At 38.0% G+C, this 19,544-nt stretch overlaps 1 protein-coding gene across 2 annotated transcripts in view; it reads right to left on the minus strand.

Moving 5' to 3' along the window:
- Window positions 1-19,232, minus strand: part of ets1 (v-ets avian erythroblastosis virus E26 oncogene homolog 1) — a 65,273-nt gene extending 46,041 nt beyond the window's left edge. For both annotated transcript variants that reach the window (XM_051724542.1, XM_051724541.1), the window contains exons 1-3: window positions 19,055-19,232; window positions 17,058-17,165; window positions 8,744-8,894 (exon numbers count right to left, since the gene is read on the minus strand). In XM_051724542.1, the coding sequence (XP_051580502.1) occupies window positions 8,744-8,894; window positions 17,058-17,165; window positions 19,055-19,198 (403 nt within the window). In that variant the 5' untranslated portion in view covers window positions 19,199-19,232. The remainder of the gene's footprint in view (window positions 1-8,743; window positions 8,895-17,057; window positions 17,166-19,054) is intronic.
- Window positions 19,233-19,544: the final 312 nt, after the last annotated feature.

Raw genomic sequence — 19,544 nt, forward strand, 5'->3', positions numbered from 1 at the left:
TTGGTATCATAAATACAATTAAATATTAACATGGTACATAATAATGTATTATTGTTTTTTACTTTTTGCATAATTTGTAAAATTTCAAAATCTTTGTTTTCTTCATATATGTCATATTTCATCTCAAGCATGCTCTTCTTTTGAAACTATTGTCAACTTGGTTAAAAGGTACGCTAATGTTTTGTGGGACTTAATTTTTGAACAATTTACAAAAATAATTTTCACAGAAAAAACATTGACATTGTTTAGATTATTATAGTTTTAAACATGTAATAATTTGTATTAATATTGAAAGTATGTGTCTGGGATGGGCTAAAACAATCAAATCTATACATATATGGCATTTAAAAAGTACCAAAAATAAATGATGAAGGCCTGGTAAAAAGTTTCCAAGTCAGTTTTGATGTGTCCTTCATATAACAAAATGAGGAAAATTTCATGTCCCTGGGACATGAAAGTGCCTGAAGTTGAAAAGACACCCAAATGTGTGAGCTGTATGGCAAAGGGGAAATTGTCAGTGAACAGTGGCTCAAATTCAGTTTTTCTCTGACCTTGAAACCTTGAATAAAGTATACAAATTGTATGGATGCTTGGATATTCTGCCTTAGACCTCCTTTTGTGTCCCATGAATGAAAGAAAAATAATACAGGGTTGGAACAACAAAGGGGTGAGAAAATGATGAGAAAATACCACTTTTTTTGGTGAACTACTCTTTTAATTATGTAAATTCAGAATTTTCAGCATGTGTAACTGTTGCCTATAATTTTGATTTTGTAACATCATGTTACATAAATCTCCTTTGCGAAAACAATGATGAAGAAAAAAATATTTAGAGAGGAACTGAAGTTAGGTTTCGAAACTTGACCTTGCCAAGTGGAGCTGCAGTCCTAAACTTTCACTCATGCGCACTTATAGCTAAACATTTTCTCTCCCTCTTATTTTGTTTTACAGTTGGGGGAAGTGTGTGCTGGGCTGATTAGCATCTGTTTCCTCCTTTCCCATAACCCCCAGACCCCCGCCAGTCATCTGTTTATTTTAACCCAGAAAAAATGGGCTTTGGCCCGCGAGGACGTGCCCCTCATCAGAGACTGCACACTCCCCCCAACCACACACATATCTATATACAAAGATACAGGCTTAGCCTTTGCATACACACATGCACACATATACGCAAACCGTGGAAGGTGCTAGCACACAACGCATACACAGTATGTACATGTACAGACCCATTCATACATACACACATAGTCCTCGATAACTGTACTGTAGTTTATCTTCTGTCCAACTGTCCAGTTGTCAAAGCACATCTCATAAAACCTAAGCCAGTGGTCACAAAGCTTGATAACACAGCTGTGTGTGTGTGTGTGTGTGTGTGTGTGTGTGTGTGTGTGTGTGTGTGTGTGTCTTTTTAAGAGTCCACATGGTGATGTGGGAGTCTCCCAGCGCTTGTGTGATTTCAATAGATGGAGCTGTGGGAATGTGTATTTTGTTTTAGTTCATTCATGACATTATTATCTTATAAACATTATTATAAAATGGATAGTTCCAGTTCTGGATGCTGGTGAATACAGCATTCCAGTCATTCAAAAAAAAAAAAAAAAAAGGTATACTGTGGATCACTTGATATACCAGCCATAGAATAACATTCTATTATTTTTTTACATGTCAGGGACTATATCTTCTAATGGAAGGATGACAATTGATTTACTAAGTAGAATATTAATTTTTAAGGGTAAGATCAAGTAAAAATATATCCTTAAGGTCACAACTGCATCTTACCACTTTTTACAGTGTGCTTTATGATGGTATGGTGTTTCTTTGGAAGTACAGCGTTTGACAAGCGATATTCAATCTGGCATATACAAAGCAAAAGTCTGCTACATTCATTTGCTGCATACATGTGGACACACACTCACATACTTTCCTACTGACAAAAAGAGTGCAGGAGCAAAACACACACCTTCTCTGTGGACTGATGACTTACTGTAGAATTTGAGAGTACACACACAGACAAATAATTACCTCTTATGGATTTGTGGAGCAACAATGTGTGACACAGTGCAGAAAACTGACAGAGGCTTTCCCACTCCACTTACAGGTCCCAGATGTGTAGTACACAAAAGCCGTTTACAGCTTGTCTTCTGGTTTAACTGCCTGCACCTGCAGTTACAAATGCAGGACAGGTACAGCTACATGGAACACTGCTTACATACGCCAACACAAGCTGTCTCTAAGCATGTGGGTGTTTGCGTGTGTATGTGTGTTGCGTGACATGTTTCACAGCACACCTGGAAACCAAAGGGCAACCTGCTTTTCCAAAAGTCTGCTTTTGCTAATGGAACAAATTCCACCTCTTCTCTGGCTTCAAACACAGAAATATGGCACTGATTAATTAAATTTAATAAGTCCAGCTATTAAAGCAAATATGGGAGGCTTTTGCACATGATTAGACTGAACATAAAGGGACAGAGGAATAAATGACCTAAGGCGAGACATCCACAGAGCCAAATAGCAGACATCTATGGAGAGTCTCTTTGGAAAAGAACATCAGGAACAACATTTGGTCACAAATGATGGCAAATCTGATGTCATCCTAAACTGAAAACAGCTTTGAATTAACGCCATAACATCATGCACCAAAGTGGCTGAATCTATTTTATTCCATGGTCTGTTCGAATACTTGATTCTGATTGGCTGGAATGTGTGCGGTTCAAACCGTTGAATGCACAGGTAGTTCAGTTCAGTTTTATTCACCGTTCGATATTAACGTGCCATTTGTAACCATAGCAACATAACATTACAAGGCAAGCAGAGTGAGCAATAGCAATTGAAAACATTTCCTGACCACTTTCATCAGCATAGCTAATACAATGGAATTCAGCTTGTTTTGCATGGAAGGTGAGAGAAGGAAATCAGCACCTATTAAATGTGTCTTTCGCTTTCTGGCAAGATGATGCAAGACAATTCAAACTGTAATGTGTTGTGTATATTATGTTTTTGTGCTGAAGTGCCACCTATAGCCACTAGTCATTCAGGTTCCTGGGCTCTACCATCTCACAGCACCTGAAGTGGGAGACCCACATTGACACCATTAGGAAAAACGCCCAGCAGAGGTTCCTTCGCCAGTTGAGGAAGTTCAACCTGCCACAGGTACTGATGATACAGTTCTACTCAGCAGTCATTGAGTCTGTCCTCTGCACTACAATAACTGCCTGGTTTGGTTCAGCTACCAAATCAGACATCAGAAGACTACAAAGGAGAGTTTGGACTGCTGAGCGGATTATTGGTTGCCCCCTGCCCTCCCTTCAAGAACTGTACACTTCTAGAGTGAGGAAAAAGGCTGTAAAAATCACTCTGGACCCCACTCACTCAGCCCACTATCTTTTTGAACTTTTGCCTTATGGCCGGCGCTTCAGAACACTGAGCACCAGAACCGTCAGACACAGGAACAGTTTTTTCCCTCAGGCTATCCTTCTCACGAACAGTTAAAACTGCCCCACTGAGCAATAATTATGTGCAATACACAGCTTAGTCTATTAATATTTATCCAACATATCCTACCTCTTCTGACATTACACTCCCTTGCACAATCTGTATATAACAGATTTGTATTTGAACTATATATATATATATATATATATATATATATATATATATATATATATATATATATATATATATATATATCTTACTGTGTACTTCTATATAAACTTTTTCTATTTGCTTTTTATTTTTATTCTAGATTTTTATTATCTCTGTCTTGTTGTTATATTGTTTGTGCATTGGAAGCTTCTGTCACCAAGACAAATTCCTTGTAAAGCATACTTGGCAATAAAGCTAATTCTGATTCTGATAATAATAATAATAATAATAATAATAATAATAATATAATGTTACATTTATATAGTGCCTTTCCAGTTCAAGAACACTTAACATTCTGAAATTTAGCACAGTTTAAAGAAGAAGAAGAAGAGAAGAAGAAGAAAAGCATGTTTAAGTTTCTTCATTTTACATAATGAGGAATATTCCTAATAGATGAAAACTTTATTGAGCATTTTAACATTATTTTTTTTTTAAATAAAGTCTTAATCAGATAATAACATAATCACTGATGTGAACATAAATGTGGTCAACTTTAAGAGACCGCTAGATGAGCTCTGACATGAAATCATCTTTCAGGACAGGATTTTAACCGTGCTCAGGTTTAGGCTATAAATAAATACATGGGAATCACGTGTGAATCGTGTGATACATTAACAAAGACATTTCAAGAATTGAAAAGTGTTGATTATGTCATATCTTAATGTTACACTTGATAAGCTCCAGACGTGCACAAGTAAGAGACCACAAACGGAGTCGAGACCACGCCCATCCAATTTGATATCATATTGTGCGCATTTTTATTCATATGTTTACACTTTAGAAATATTGGCTGCAGAGATTCATAAATTATTTGTAATTTTGTATATGTTTATGTAAAATGTCGCTTTATCCTTGTGCTTCTTGGATAATCAGTCATACAAATAATTTTTATATTATTCGGATGAATCCGTTATTCATTTTGAAGTCATTATCCGTGCCTTTCTGAATAAGGTATTCGGCTTCGTGCACATCCCTAATGGATACCATACCAATGTCTCAGATGTCAAAATCTGCGAGTGTTTCGAAAGAATTTTCCCCTTATTATACAGTAAGTGCTACTTTTACTGTCACTGCCATTTTTGTAACATCGTTAAATAATTAATTTCCTCTGGAGTGTCAACCCCTCTACATTCTCTGGATATTATTATTTCTGGATTGTGCATTTTAATTCACAGTTTTGACCAAGTGTGTGCACTACTTTTTCTCTGTGTCTGATTTAGAAGAGGCGGAGCTGTAGATCTAATGGCCGTTAGATAAAGTTATAATTTGCGCTGCAAATAAAATGAAGATAGCTGTAACAAATCAATGCTGGCAAGTGACCATCTTATAAGTGGGATAATCCATGGCTAGGTGTGCGTTAAACGATTTTAAACGCACTTCGCAGAGGCAACAGCCCTCCGCTTCATGTCGTGTGGTTCTTCACCTCCACATCATGCATTTAAAATCGTTTATTGCACACCTAGCTGTACAGTCCCTTATATAACTCTACGTGTGCTTTGGCGCGGATAGAGCAGAGCTGAGCGGGCATTTCCCAGTTATTCTCTATGGATGTTAAGTGACAGGCTTGCATGGGGGATTGTGGGATTGCCTACAGAGCGGAGCAAGTAAAAAAAAAAAGGGAATGCTGAACATGTAAATGCAAATCAGTATCAAAAAATAGCCAGGCGGCAACCAATCGCTGTGAGAAGTCAAGCCAAAATTGTGACATTTGTCATAAGCGTTTCAAAATGCATTGCCAACAGAGAGCAACCGTGTCCACCCACTTTTTCCCATAATATTTTTTCCTGACGGTTTTCGTAAAATTCTTCAAAAAGCGTTCATCAACCAAACCAACCAGCTCCAAGGTGAATTGAAAAAAAAAAATACTTCCAGATAGTCCAGAATTCTTGTTGTTTCAATTTCCTTAACTTTGCATCGTGACCTGCAGCAGAATTGCGCTGCAATAGTGGGGTTTCCCTCTTAGTAAAACTCTGGGATTCCCCCAGTGTACGAGCGCATTTATGCGAATGTGAGGGACAGTCGATATTTTACATTGGGGTGTATAAATAGGTATAGCTTATAGCGTAAGTGCTTTTCCCACTGTACTTCAATACATTTTTAATTTTTAACGCTGTGTTGACTTGTTGTTGGGCTTCATCCTATGACGTTTGTTATCTGGTCTGTTCATGCACATGCGCACTCTTCAAAGAGAACACCGCTTATGAATTAACAGGACCACATTAAGCCACGTTCTCAAGGAGAATCCTGGATGTGTTCAACCAATTTCTCTTAAATCACTTAAGCGGCGTAAGAAATCAGCATTCTTGTTTGCACGATGTTTAAGAACGCCGCGCTCTGCAAAAACCCTGGAATAAACAGTTTTCTTAAGAGCAAGTAAACGTGGTCAGTTTGGCTGAATAGTGTATGAAATTGACATGGTACATGGATACTTTGGGCATTTAGAAATAATATTTGTTACTTTAATCATGCATATATTTAAACTGACTTTATTGTGCATGTATTGAAACATTTATAGACCATACATGCAACCACTCTGCAGTGCATTATATAGACACACCCCAAACGTGGCAGATCCCTATAAAGTTTTTAAACAGATACTGAGCCAATTTCTTCCATGCCAGTGAACATGACATCAGTCTAAAACTGTGTGAAGATGGCAAATTATTATTTACAGATAAGCATGCTGTGCTTTTACCTTAAACTTTCACAACTAAACTGTAAAAGTCAGACATAAACTTCTGGGTGACAGAAGGGTGCCCCATTTCAATCTGACTAACAGCTGTAGCAGTCCAACGGTTTTTGCATGTGGTGGCTTGGATGACAGTTCAAGAGTCTGTTTTGAGGTTGCCATCTCACATAGGCTAGCTCATTCACTGGTTTAGACTTGACTGTAATGTGCCTCACCCATGACTAAAGAAACAACTTAAACAGCAGTCTGTTACCCGACCTTGTTTCTTTTCTTGATTTGCTGACATGTTGCAGCAAAGGATTGAGGGCCCAGTGAAACATTTTGATGATCTGAGGTTGCTCTTTTATAGCTCAGAAGACGCAACTGTATCAAAGTATCAAATTTGTCTCAAATATTATATATATATATATATATATATATATATATATATATATATATATATATATATATATATATATTATTATTATTATTATTATTATTATTATTATTATTTATTTATTTTCTAAAATTACTTTTAGGAGAAATAAAAATAGACACAAATGAGATGGATAGCACAGCTTGTAAAAAGTTGTCTTGGAGGAATTTTATGATACATTTTTAATATTGAAATCTTTGAGTTTTGATTGCAGATTTCGGTATTTTGGCAAATCTGAGCACAGCTTGTGACATTGCAGAGATCTCTTTGGAAACTCTAGAGGAGACATACAGTAAATTAGATTTATAAGGTTTTATCTGAGGAGCAGGAGAGTTCAAGTCTCCATTTGTTCTAAAAGTAATCTCATTGATGTCTAGGAAAAACACTTTATATATCAAAGAGATCTCATTTGTGATTTTTGAATCCTAAGGGGGGTCAAAGTCTCAGGCATGATTTATCAAACAAACTCTCCAAACACAAGGCCCATCAGATTAAATAAAACATCAAACTTCAGATCTTTCACTGTGCTGAAACCCTCAGATGCATCACCTCCAAGTAAAAAGGTCAAGAGGTCACTTTTTTCCAGTTGATATTGTTTATGACAGTGCAGCATATTCAGGCGGAGCTGGAGGCTTTAGTGTCTCCAGCAACAAACATCAGCAAATCCCATCAAACCTGACCCGGCCTGGTTCCCTGCGCACTCCCTAAGGGGCCCTGAGGCTTGGGAAAAGAATGGCCGCTGCTGAGCCCTTGCGCCCTTGCAACCCATTGGCCTTATGTCCCATTTGGGAGGTGTCAAACGAAAGTTAGTGCCAATGCTGGATCAAACCCAACACACACATTCATGCATATACATACAGATGGCGCATGTCGCTGTTCTTTCTATATATCATTCTGAAAAGCAGGGAGGCTGATGACAAACACTGGGAGGAATGTTCTCATATTGAATAAACACACACACACACACACACACACACAAATTGTGTCCTTAACAAAAAAAAAAAAAAAATGCAGAGCATGCAGCCACCTCCCCCATTTCGTGTCACATACACAAACACACAAATTAAAACACACACACACTTAAATATAGGCTGAGTGTGGCAGAGAAAACATTGTTCTCTGGGGGATGACAGGGACATTGACCCCAAGGAGATGCCTTTAACAGATGCCTTAAAATTTCCTCCCCCTCAAAAACTGAAGTCTGTTTTTGAGTAAGTTTGTGTTCATATGCACGTTTCATAGTCACACACAAAGATCTGTTTTATGCCAAATAATACTCAACTTTACATTGTGTCAATAGTGTTTTGACCTCAATCTGAGCATTTAGCCCTGCAGTAATTGCATTTTTTCAGCACTTTCTTCCTTTACTTTAAAAGAAAGCATGAAACGCTGTTCACAACCCATTTTACTTCAGTAATCTGATGTTTTTTGTTGTTGCTGTTGATGTGTGTGTGTGTGTGTGTGTGTGTGTGTGTGTGTGGGTGGGTGGGTTTGGGTGGTTTACGTGGGGTTTTTTTTAGGTTACAAACTGGTAATTACAAGGGTATTATGCTATAAATGTGGTTTATGAGGACATTTCTAGTGTCTCCATAATTCAAATCACTTAAAAAAACATACTAAACAATTTTTTTTTTTAAATGTAAAAATGCAGAAAGTTTTTTTTGAGGGTTAGGTTAAGGGGTAGGGTAAGGGTTAGGGGATAGAATCCATAGTTCATACAGTATAAAAATCATTATGTCTATGGAGAGTCCTCATAAGGATAGCCACACCGCACCAATGTGTGCGTGTGAAAATACAGGATATGCACTAAGAAAAAAGTTAGGATAGGACTTGATTTTGCTTATTGGAAATTGATTGGTTTGTATAAAGTGGCAGTAATGGAACCAGGTGGTTGGAGGTGAGAGAGAGGGATTCGTGACCTCAGCCTGAAATTAAAGTTGATTTAGACACGCCCATTGACACCCTTTTCAACACACAAACAGTCTTTGATCTCTTACCATTAGGGCTGCACTCTGGTCCATTGGGCACCTCTTGCAGGGTGATGTGGTGGGCGTACAGAGGTCTGGCTGGGGCTGGGTTTTGTGGGTGGCACACCGCAGGAGGTTGCATCTGTGGTACCATAGTACCTGTCATACCACCACTTGGCCTCTACAGAAACAAAACAGAAACACAAACTACTGTAAACACTGTGCACTATCTTCTATGTAAATATTTAAAGGTGATGTATGCCATTTTTTTATATTTAAATACCCTTTACTATCCCAGATTAATGTGCAAAAACAACTAAGTAAACATGTAAGTACATAAGTAATCCATATGTAAATTAATGTCCATGAGAAGCATAAACACTGTGACTCTGTGGTGCTATCAAAACATTGCTCTGTTTGTTTCAGCATCCTGACCAACCCTGACATAGCAACATTGGCTCAACCAATGGCGTGAATTTGGGGCGGGTCTACAATTTTGTCCAGCCAGTGGAAGACGGGGGAGTGTTTTGAAAACATTCATTATTTTTGCAATTTCATTTGGCAGGAACAGATTAACGATATGGGAAATTGGGCACCTGCCCACTCTTTGGAATGCAAATGTTTCTCAGTGCCTTAGATGTGCTCAAGTATGACATTTTTACAATACAGTGCAGCACATTAAATTCTAATTCAATTGACATTAATGTTTCTCAGTATCATTATTCAGGTGTAAAATATTGTCTAGATTGCTGCTGAAATGGCTCATTAACAGCCTGGTCCTGCGGTGCTTGTTACTTTTCTCAGTGCTGAACAGAATGGACCATTCACAGTCATTTGTTATTCCTGGATATTGATTTTTAAAACTATTTTTTTTTTTTTTTTTTGGATGAGGATCAGTGGAGGATTCGGCTTTCTGAGTCATCAAGTGCCATCATTCAAGTGCCCCATTGAGGAAGAAAAGTTTGTCTCAAAGGAAACAGTTGCCGACACCATATACAATTTCGGCCTGTTCTTTACATAATCGATCTTCACGCAAATCAGATGTGCTACTTTTACGGTGCTTGCCATGTTGCAGTACAGCCCCAATTCTTCACTTCCATTGGAAAAAGCAGCTTGGACAGATTAATGTCTCCAAAATTACAAAAAAAAAAAAAAAAATTACATTAATTTTGTTCGAGCTACCCATGTTTATATTTTGTTTTAACAGATGATTATATGTTAAATCTGTAACAGATGGGTTCACTAGTTTTAAAATGTATCAGAGTAGGATGCTATTGGGTGCATGCAACCATTTTAAAGTGAATTATTTGTCCATTGATGTCTCTTGTAAAGTGTAACTAAAAAGCTAGTCTCACGTAGCCAGACCTTTGACTAAAACGCCAACTGACACATAAAGCAATCAATCACAGTTGGTTTTGTCATTACATGTCATTTAAGGGCGGGTTTATCCATAATATATCATACTATATTGAAAACACAGAAATAAATAAATAATTAATATAATGGCGTGGCAGTTTTCGCAAGTAATTTCACAGAAAACACTCAGTAAAATAGCGGACAATGTGTAGAGAATGCAAGTACAGCACACAAAACCTCATCACAGAGTATTTCAGTATTTCTAGTCAGTCATTTGAGTCTGAACAGATGAGAGGTGGTTTGTGAATGAACTGAATGATAAACTTGTTCACGACTCGTGAATGAAGATCTGCTGAACTACTGAGAAGAAGAGGACGCGTGTCGTTTGTTCAGTTTGGCATGTGAGTCAGTCGCGTTCAACAAGGAGAGAAGGAGGTGAAATGCACTTAAGACAAGTTTATAAGTATTCTCAAAACATGATCCCCAATTTATGAATGTGTAAAAATGACAGAAGGCATACAGTTAAATTACATGAATTATGGATGGAAATGTTGTGCTTTGATGCACAGTGTAAGATATTTAGGCTTTTCTTAAACTTTTTCTTTGTCTTGGTAATAATTAATCCCAGCATTTGACAAAATATAGGGAAAATAAGACCTGCCATTTTTGGTGAAAACGGTTATGGTGTTTAAATTCTATGTTTTAAAGTGTCTTTGTACATTTTGTCATGCTTTTAAAGATTGACTTTAGCACGAGCCAATTACATTCAAGAGCGGGCTGTGAAGGAGTATATCATTGGTTGGACCCATCGAACGAATACACCACTTAACTAGTCTGTCATATCATTCCTGACGTGAATGAACTGAATGTACTGGTAAATTTGTTCGCGACCAACATAAACTAATCAGTCATCATGAACGATGATCTGCTGAACGGGAGGAGGAGCTGCATGTCGTTTGTTCATATTGTCAATCTCGTTCAACAAGAAAATGAGCTTGATGAATTATAATTAAAAGTGAGTGATGACCACACATTACAATGACATATGGATGTTATTGAAACTTATAATGATTTTTAGGTTAGTATTGTTGTCCTTTTTTTGTTTAGCTTGATAAAAAGTCGTGTTCAGCAGTTCACAGTATGATAGATATGCTTTGTTGTCATTTGTGGGGAAAAGCTTATGATGCATTAGTCGCGTAGTACAATTTTAATAAAGGATAATTAGACTTGTTGACTGCTTTCGGTTCAATGCAGTTAATTAAAAGACGGTCATTTGGCACCATCTGCAGGTGTAAAGGCGAAACTTGAAGATATTTTCAGTGAATTAATCAATTAACGAATCTGAACGAATCTCTTTGGTGAAAGGAATCAAAAGAATCAAGTCACTAAAATAAATCAAAATCACCACCACTAGTGCTATGTGCTTCAACCGGTTAGAGGACAGACTGTGGGCTATAGTAAAGCTATTTCTAAAGCTATTGTGCATTGCTATTGTATTTTTTTTTTTTTTTTTTTTTTAGGTAAGCTTAAGAATCTGATTGCATGATCATAGCCTGCTGTCCTGTAGGCCTATCTTACTCTTAGTAACTATTAATATTTGTAACTATTATAGCACACAGGGCTGCACACTAGCATTGTGTTAATTGTGAATTGTTAATTAAATTGCTTCTGTGGTCTTTTGTACACCCAGCCCTTTCCTTTGTTAATAAGGTTGGTGAAAAAAACTACACACTTTAGCTGTATTATTATTATTATTATTATTATTAGTATTATTTTATCATTATTTATGGTTCTGAAGCTGTGTTTGTTGGGGAAAAAATAGAGATGGTTGGTTGACTAGACATGATAAATTATTCAATATTTTGCAATTAATTCTTAATGCATAGACTAGCAACAGAAATAGATTTCTAAATATGTCTTTGTGTCTTGCAGGGGCTTTCATTCATGACTGCTTACAACCGATGAGCGTCAAACTTTTTGATTTTAACATATGAAATTCCCTGTGTGGCTAGAGGCAGCTTGAGTTTTTTTGAACCAAAGCGCTTGAGAAGCATTTTTTATTATTTTGATCTCTGTGGGATTCTGAGAGAGAGAGAGCGTTGTAGTAGTAGTAGCAGAAAACTTGCTGAGTCAGCTGGTTCCTTAAGAACTACTCAAATCAAAAAGCAGAATTCAATGTCTAAAGTCACTGAACATCCCAAGAGATCAATAATCCAAGATGAAGGGTCAATGTCTTGAATATGCCTTACTGAAAGAAAATCCTGACAAGAGGAGGTAAATACAGTACAGTAAGTGGTAGCTAATGGTTGATCAGTGCTCTAAATGTTTTAGCCATCTCCCAAATCGTCTACTGCAAATTTCAAGAGACCAACTGGCCAAAGAGATCCACAAACAGATTTAGTCTCCAGGATGTTTGCTGAATACAGTCTCTGAGTCCCATTCTAAGGGAAAATACCTCATACAAAACTATTTCTGACAGATAAAGGTCCATTCAAATAGTCAAATCAACTTCCTTTGGCCAAAAGCACATGCCATCACATGTAATTGTAGAAGATGTGTGTGTACAGTAAATATACATTGTTCTAGGGTTGTTTACAGTCTTGGTTAACTTCCAGAAAAGAATGCTTTAGATTAATGAAACAATGTGTTTTTTGCGAGCACAGCATAATGGGACTTCAGTTGGGTAAAGATTATTGTGCATTCTTGTTAGCTCTGTTTTAGAAATCTGATATACAATCTACAGCTGCAAGTATGACCCAAAAATGATGTTCCATTTTGAATGGGGTTTGATGCATGTTGTGAACTGCTGGGTATACAGGAACAGGTTAACTGATATCAGCATATCTAAAGCATCTTTGTGGTGATTAAATCAGCATTAATGCAGGGCGAGCACATGGCTCTGCTCTAGATTTATCTGTCTGAAACATTATCAATGTGTGTGTGTGTGTGTGTGTGTGTGTGTGAGAGAGAGAGAGAGAGAGAGAGAGAGAGAGAGAGAGAGAGAGAGAGAGAGAGAGAGAGAGAGAGACGTTTCCATTTCAATGAAGCTGCAAGCTTCCTTTGATATATTTTATCAAAAGCAGTGTTCAGCATAACTGGTCAAGGCACAAATAATAAACTGACGTGTGCATGGTCACAGGTGCTGCAGAGAGCAACTCTCCTGCTCTTTAAAGATAATGCTAGTGTAAGGTTACATGTCTTAACATTTATATGTATCCCCCTAGGAGATGTCCCATGTTTAAAGCATCTTTAAAGTGTTTTATTTTATTTTGATTTTTTTTTTCAATGTTAAAATACTTTCTTCTATCCCCAGCTTAATATGCAAAACCACTTGTAGGTTGATTTTCCATAAAGTGTAAACACTTTCACTCTGTGGTGCTGTCAAAACATTGCTCTGTTTTTTGAGCATCCCGACCAGGGACCTTTACCATCAAGCTAGTTGAACAAACTCAGGGTTACAGGATTGGTTTCGAGTTGACAAAACCAAACCAATCCAATCAGGCTTAGTATCATGATGCTGCTCATCAGCTTTCTCTGTCAACTCACTTTAATGTTTTATGGCTAGAGTAGGTAAATGAAAAACAAATATAGTGTATTTAAATAAAATTAGAGTTAATCTGCCAAAAATCTATATTTAAATAATTTATCATGAAGAGTTGATTTTGTGGATTTCTATGTTTTTTTTTCTTGTTTTTTTTTTTTTCTTTAAAGTGCACTTTAAGATTGAATTCATTGCATCAGAGATGTCACTTTACTCACAGTTGATTGGTTCAGTATCTTTTAGTGATGTTACCAAGAACAAAACCTGACTGTGTTTATCCGACCAATGAAACTTAAACTTTCTTTCATGGAAGTTTTGAAGAATGTTGACGCCTTTTGTGTCCCCAACAAGAAAGAAAGTCAAATGGATTTGGAACAACATGAGGCTTGGTAAGTAAATTATAGCAGAATTTTAGTTTTTGGGTGAACCATTCCTGTAATATTGTGCCCCTGCAGGTTGAGAAAGGTAAAGACAAAAGGGAAAGTTACATTGTTATATTCTTCTTCAAGTGACAACAGATAGACTGTCATCTTGAGTGGCTCTGGTGACAGAAGCCCCTGGTGTCTGAGCTACTGTCTGTCTCCAGGACTGTTCTTAGCAAGGGGAGGCGTCCACAGCCTGACTGACTGCCCATCTGATAAAGCCTGCTGTTGAGGCAAGGCTGTAGTTATCAGCCAAGACCTGGCAGCAGCTTTATAGAGCTGTGGTCATTGTTGTGTTGGTAGGGGGTGCTGGGGGATCTTGGTTAGGCTGTCTGAAACTATGACTACTACTGCTGGAGTCATGGGGCGTGGAGACGAAAAGTCGAGAGCAGAGAGATACAGATGTTGGTTGAGGGATAGATAGAGGAAGTAGGGAGGACGGCAGTAGGATTTATAGGGTACTGGAGGGTCCAATCCGATACAAAGGGCAATACCACCCTAGCTCCCACCACAATGGCTAAATCAAGGACCAGGAAGTTTGACAATGAGTGGAAAATTAGCTGGTTTCTAACTGGTCTAATATGGTCATTAGCTGGTTGATCAGCCAACATGATCCAAAAATTAGTTGACCACCCAAAGCTAGTATGACCAGAAGGTAGCTAGTTTGTTGATAGTCCAAAATTATCTAACAGCTTGGACATGCTTACGACCAGCTAATGACCAGCTTGGACCAGCTAATGACCCATTTGGAACAGCTAATGTCGAACATGGACCAGCTAATTACCAAATTGGAACAGCTAATGTCCAGCTTGGACCAGCTAATGATGAGCTTGGACCAGCTACTGTAATGATCAGCTTGGACCAGCTAATAACAAGCTTGCACAAGCTAATGACAAGCTGGGACCAGCTACTTTAATGATGATTTTGGACCACCTAATGATAAGCTTGGATCAGCTTATGATGAGCTTGGACCAGCTCATGATCAGCTTGGACCAGCTACTGTAATGACGAGCTTAGATCAGCTAAATACCAGCATGGACCAGCTAATGACGAGCTTAAACCAGTTAATGGCCATCTTGGGACAGCTAATCTCGAGCTTGGACCAGCAAATTACCAGTTTAGACCAGCTAATGACGAGTTTGGGACAGCTAATGACAAGTTTGGAACAGCTAATGATAAGCTTAGACCAGCTAATGTCAAGCTTGGGCCAGCTGATGACTAGCATGGAAAAGCTAATGACCAGCTTGGACCAGCTAATGAGCAGATTGGATCAGCCAATGAAGAGCAATGATTAGCTAATGAAGATTTTGGACCACCTAATGAGCAGCTTGGACCACCTAATAATCAGCATGTACCAGCTAATGTCCAACTTAGACCAGCTGAAAACTTGCTTGATCCAGCAAATGATCAACTTGGACCATCTAATGATGACCTTAGACCAGCTGAAAACCAGCTTGGACCAGCTTATGACCAGACTGGACCACATATGACCAGTCTGAACCAGCTAATGACGAGCTTAGGCCAGCTAAAAACCAACATGGACCAGAAAATGACCAGTTTGTACCAGTTTATGACCAGCTTGGACCATCTAATGACCAGCTTAGACCAGCTAGAAACCAACTACTGTACCATGTTCCAAAACACAGTAACAAACTGGATTTTCCAGCAGGGCTTTCAATCCAAAGAGCTTAAATGCAAATGTAATGTGTCTCAAGAGTTGGACTTCGTGATGAAGTGGATTTCATAGAATGCACTTCTGTTACCCTCAAGGAAAATTAAGTGCGTTGTGTCAACAGATGCACTTCAGTAGAAACGAGAATGCCAGGCAATCTTGTTCTTTGGCCTGTAGTGCTAATAAGCCTGTTTATGACACAGCCAAACATTGGTCTATCTCTCCTTCACAGGTTCCCTCATCTTCACTTATAGTTCATGAGTGAGAGAGAGAGAGAGAGAGAGAGAGAGAGAGAGAGAGAGAGAGAGAGAGAAAGAGAGTAGGGTGAAGGGGGTGTTCAGGGGGAGATGAGATCAGAGAATGTTCTTTTCTTTTTCGGCGCATGTAAATTAATGAACCGTGAGGAAAGCCCCCTCCGCATAGCCTTTGACCATAGTGGGAGACAAGCGTACAGTCATCTCAATTTCAAAAGCCACAGAGGCCACCTGAACAGATTAGCCGAACGGTAAATCCCTGCATGAGGAGGCCGGGCCGGGTGCGTATTAGCATGTGACCCTTTCTGGCTCAACGACTAACAACCCTGTCTGTGCATACTGATGGCTGAATGTCCTCCATGAATCTTTATTATACACCTTTCATTCTGCACTCACCTGCACGGAATCTGACCCCTGGATGGGGTTAAAAGGAGGTAAATGTTTTTGCCTGAAAGCATTCCCATACTAATTCTTCTTTTTCCCTTTGTATTGTGCAATTATTCAGATATCTTCTTTGAAAAAGCATAGTATTCTGTGTCTAAACAATGTTCTGCATTCAGGGCACATTTGGTGTCATCCATGAGTTTACGTCCTTTTATTGCCACTGAAATCACATCCACCTTCCTGCAGCTTCTGCATTGTAATACAGCAGTCTTCTTAGACAACAGCAAATGAATATGAAATCAAGGAACTTGAGGTGACAGGCCTAGAAGTGTATTATTGTGACATATCAGCAGTAGTAGAACAAAGCATAAAATAAAGGTAAGAGTAAGGATTTTCGCTTCTTGAGTAATACTGAACGTTTTGAAATTCAAGCAGCCCACACTATGCAAACAGCTTTTGGATTTTTGTTTTATGTAAAAATGTTATTTAGATTTGTCAGATATGAGTCAATTTATGGTGTACATTCCATCAGTATGTGCATTCTCTGGGAACTGAACTTACAATCTTGGCATTACTATCTCCATGCTTTACTAGATGACTAACTACATGAACACTGGGGTGTGCATTCACTTGCTACCTTGTGTGGTGGTGGTTGTGTGGTGGGCAGCTCAGGCCAAACAGAGGTGATTTATAGTGGTAGATGGAGGGGTCTTACCATTACACCCAGACAGTCAGGTGGTTGAAGAGCTTGACAGGAGGAAACTGGATCCAAGTAGTAACTCATTCTACGAACCAGAGCTGGAACAACTGCAGCAATGGAAGCCTATGGACAAGACACACACACACACACATGGCCACACTGGAGGTGAGGTTGGTAAGGGCAGAGACCTCAATCAATCAGACACTGTTTATCCAAGGGACAAGGCTCCATCAGACATATGGTTAACCTGGATTAGTAATAACCTGCCACTCAAACATATAAATGACATGAGGTGACTCAAACCGAGAAGAAGGGTGGGAACTGATGGTGAAGTGATGTGTTCAGAGGTGGCAATCTATCGCAATGTTATCGTAATGTTGCTTAAGTGTTTCTTAATCGGCCAGGCTGGGCTCTAAAACACATAGTCATCATACATTTTACATTTACACTACTTTTGTGGAAAGTTTGTCAGTGGCTTAGACTGTGTCATTAGTTTGACTTTTGTGTTTTCAAATAATAATGAAATAATAAATATAATAGATAGGTGAGACTGGGGGTTAGTTGTCACTCATGGAAGTTGTCACAAGGTGTATAACTCAGTAACTAGAAGGTTTTGAAAAAAAAAAAGCCCAGACTTTGTCCACTAATGCTTGTTTTCTTTAACAGTGTTTTTTTTTTTTTTTTTTTTTTTTTGGTTTCAAACATGCAGTTATAAATTAGGTTCACTGTGAAAACATGCTCCGACAGGGCCTTAACCACCATAGACATTGACCCCCCTCATAGTGCCCCATAGCCACAACACGCCCACAACCCCCTCATGGTTGATTATTAAATTATTAATGTATTTTTTTTTATTTATTTTTTTCGGTAAGACTTTGTGCTTATGCTGAAAATGGTTTTCAAAAATAAACTATTATAATAAAGTAACAAATTTTAACTGTAACTAACCGTGATCTCATCTGTAATAAAATAGCAATTGTTAATGAAAACCATAATACTGAAATTTGCCAGCAGTATAAGAGTCGGATCTCTTAAGAATTGAGAGATGATCCACCGCCTGGTGTCTGCCCCTTTCACCCCCTTTTCTACCCTCCCTTTTCACTCTTTCAGTGTCTTCTTACTGCCATCCCTTTATCATTGTTTACTAGTGCGGGCATTAGCAGAGCGAGCTGGAACCCAGCTGTGAGGATTCTGTTTCTGGAAGGAGCTCATGAGGCGCATATGGACAGGCAGGGCAACAACTGAGTATTCACCTAAAACAGCAGTGCGTGTGCGTGTGCATGCGTGTAAGGAAGAGAGAGAGAGAGAGAGTAGCCTAAACATCTTGAAGTGCTTAGGGAGTGTGACAACTGATGTTACTCTCAGTCAAAGGTTGAGGTGACTGTTACAGATGGATCTTCCAGAGGTTAACCAGTCTCTTATTCAGTAAAATGGACATGTCACTATTTGAAATAGCAAGTATTTTAGTACAGTTTGATTTTATTTTGTATCTTTTTAAAGAACAGCCTGATATTTTATGTCAGTACAAGCTATTTTTTTGGTTTAGATTGATTTCATGTCCTTACAGTATTTATTATTATTATTATTATTATTATTATTATTATTATTAATTATTAAATTATTATTAAACCATGCAGAATGTAAAATCTAAAACATAAAAGTAAGACAGACAGTTTACCAAGAAAACATATTAGAAAGAAGGATTTAAAAAGTCCAATTTTGACTGAGTAATGTAGCAAAACATTCGAAACTTTGCTTAGATTTGCTTTTTTGTATTAGAGAGAGAGAGAGAGAGAAAGATAAAATATAGTTTCCCGGCAATATTATCAAAAAGTCACATTCTTGTCAGTTTTGGGGTTTGTGAATAACGGAGCAATTGTTCCTGATCCAAACAGAAAGTTCAAAGCGAAGCACACCAGCACCGCATTTTACGCGCTCAGAAATTGAACGGTTGAACTATTCTCTTCCGCGAAAAAAATCGATAGAGGAATCAAAAGAAACTTTCTCCTTACCGTTCTTTCGTTGTTAAGCTGAAGGCTGATTGCGGTGAGCTGACAGTTGCTGTGTGTACCTGGCTTGTCTTTGGAGAGGAAGGATAAAGCGCACTTGCCGGAGTCCCACCCTCCCCAATAACTGCGCTCCACTCCAAAAACCATTCAGGACTTTCCACATCAAACAAGTGTCGAACGACTGATATAGAAACAACGTCATTACACGGGAATATTGTGCTCTCTTTTTTTCTTCTTTTTTCTTTTCTTCAATAGTGAGTTTAAAATAGTTTTTTTTATTTTTTTTTTTTTATTTATTTTTTTAGAAATGTTTAGATCAAACGTGGTGTAACACCCAAGTAAAAAAAAATAAAAAAAATAAAAATAAAAACGATAACATATTTTCCTTACACTTTGAATACATGTGAGTGTATATTAACCATTATTTTTTAAAATTAATTACAAATCTTTATTGAATTTGAATGGGTTTATTGAAATAACTGGGGCCACATAT

This window comes from Myxocyprinus asiaticus, chromosome 18, assembly GCF_019703515.2.
Source record: "Myxocyprinus asiaticus isolate MX2 ecotype Aquarium Trade chromosome 18, UBuf_Myxa_2, whole genome shotgun sequence".
Classification (NCBI taxonomy): Eukaryota; Metazoa; Chordata; class Actinopteri; order Cypriniformes; family Catostomidae; genus Myxocyprinus; species Myxocyprinus asiaticus.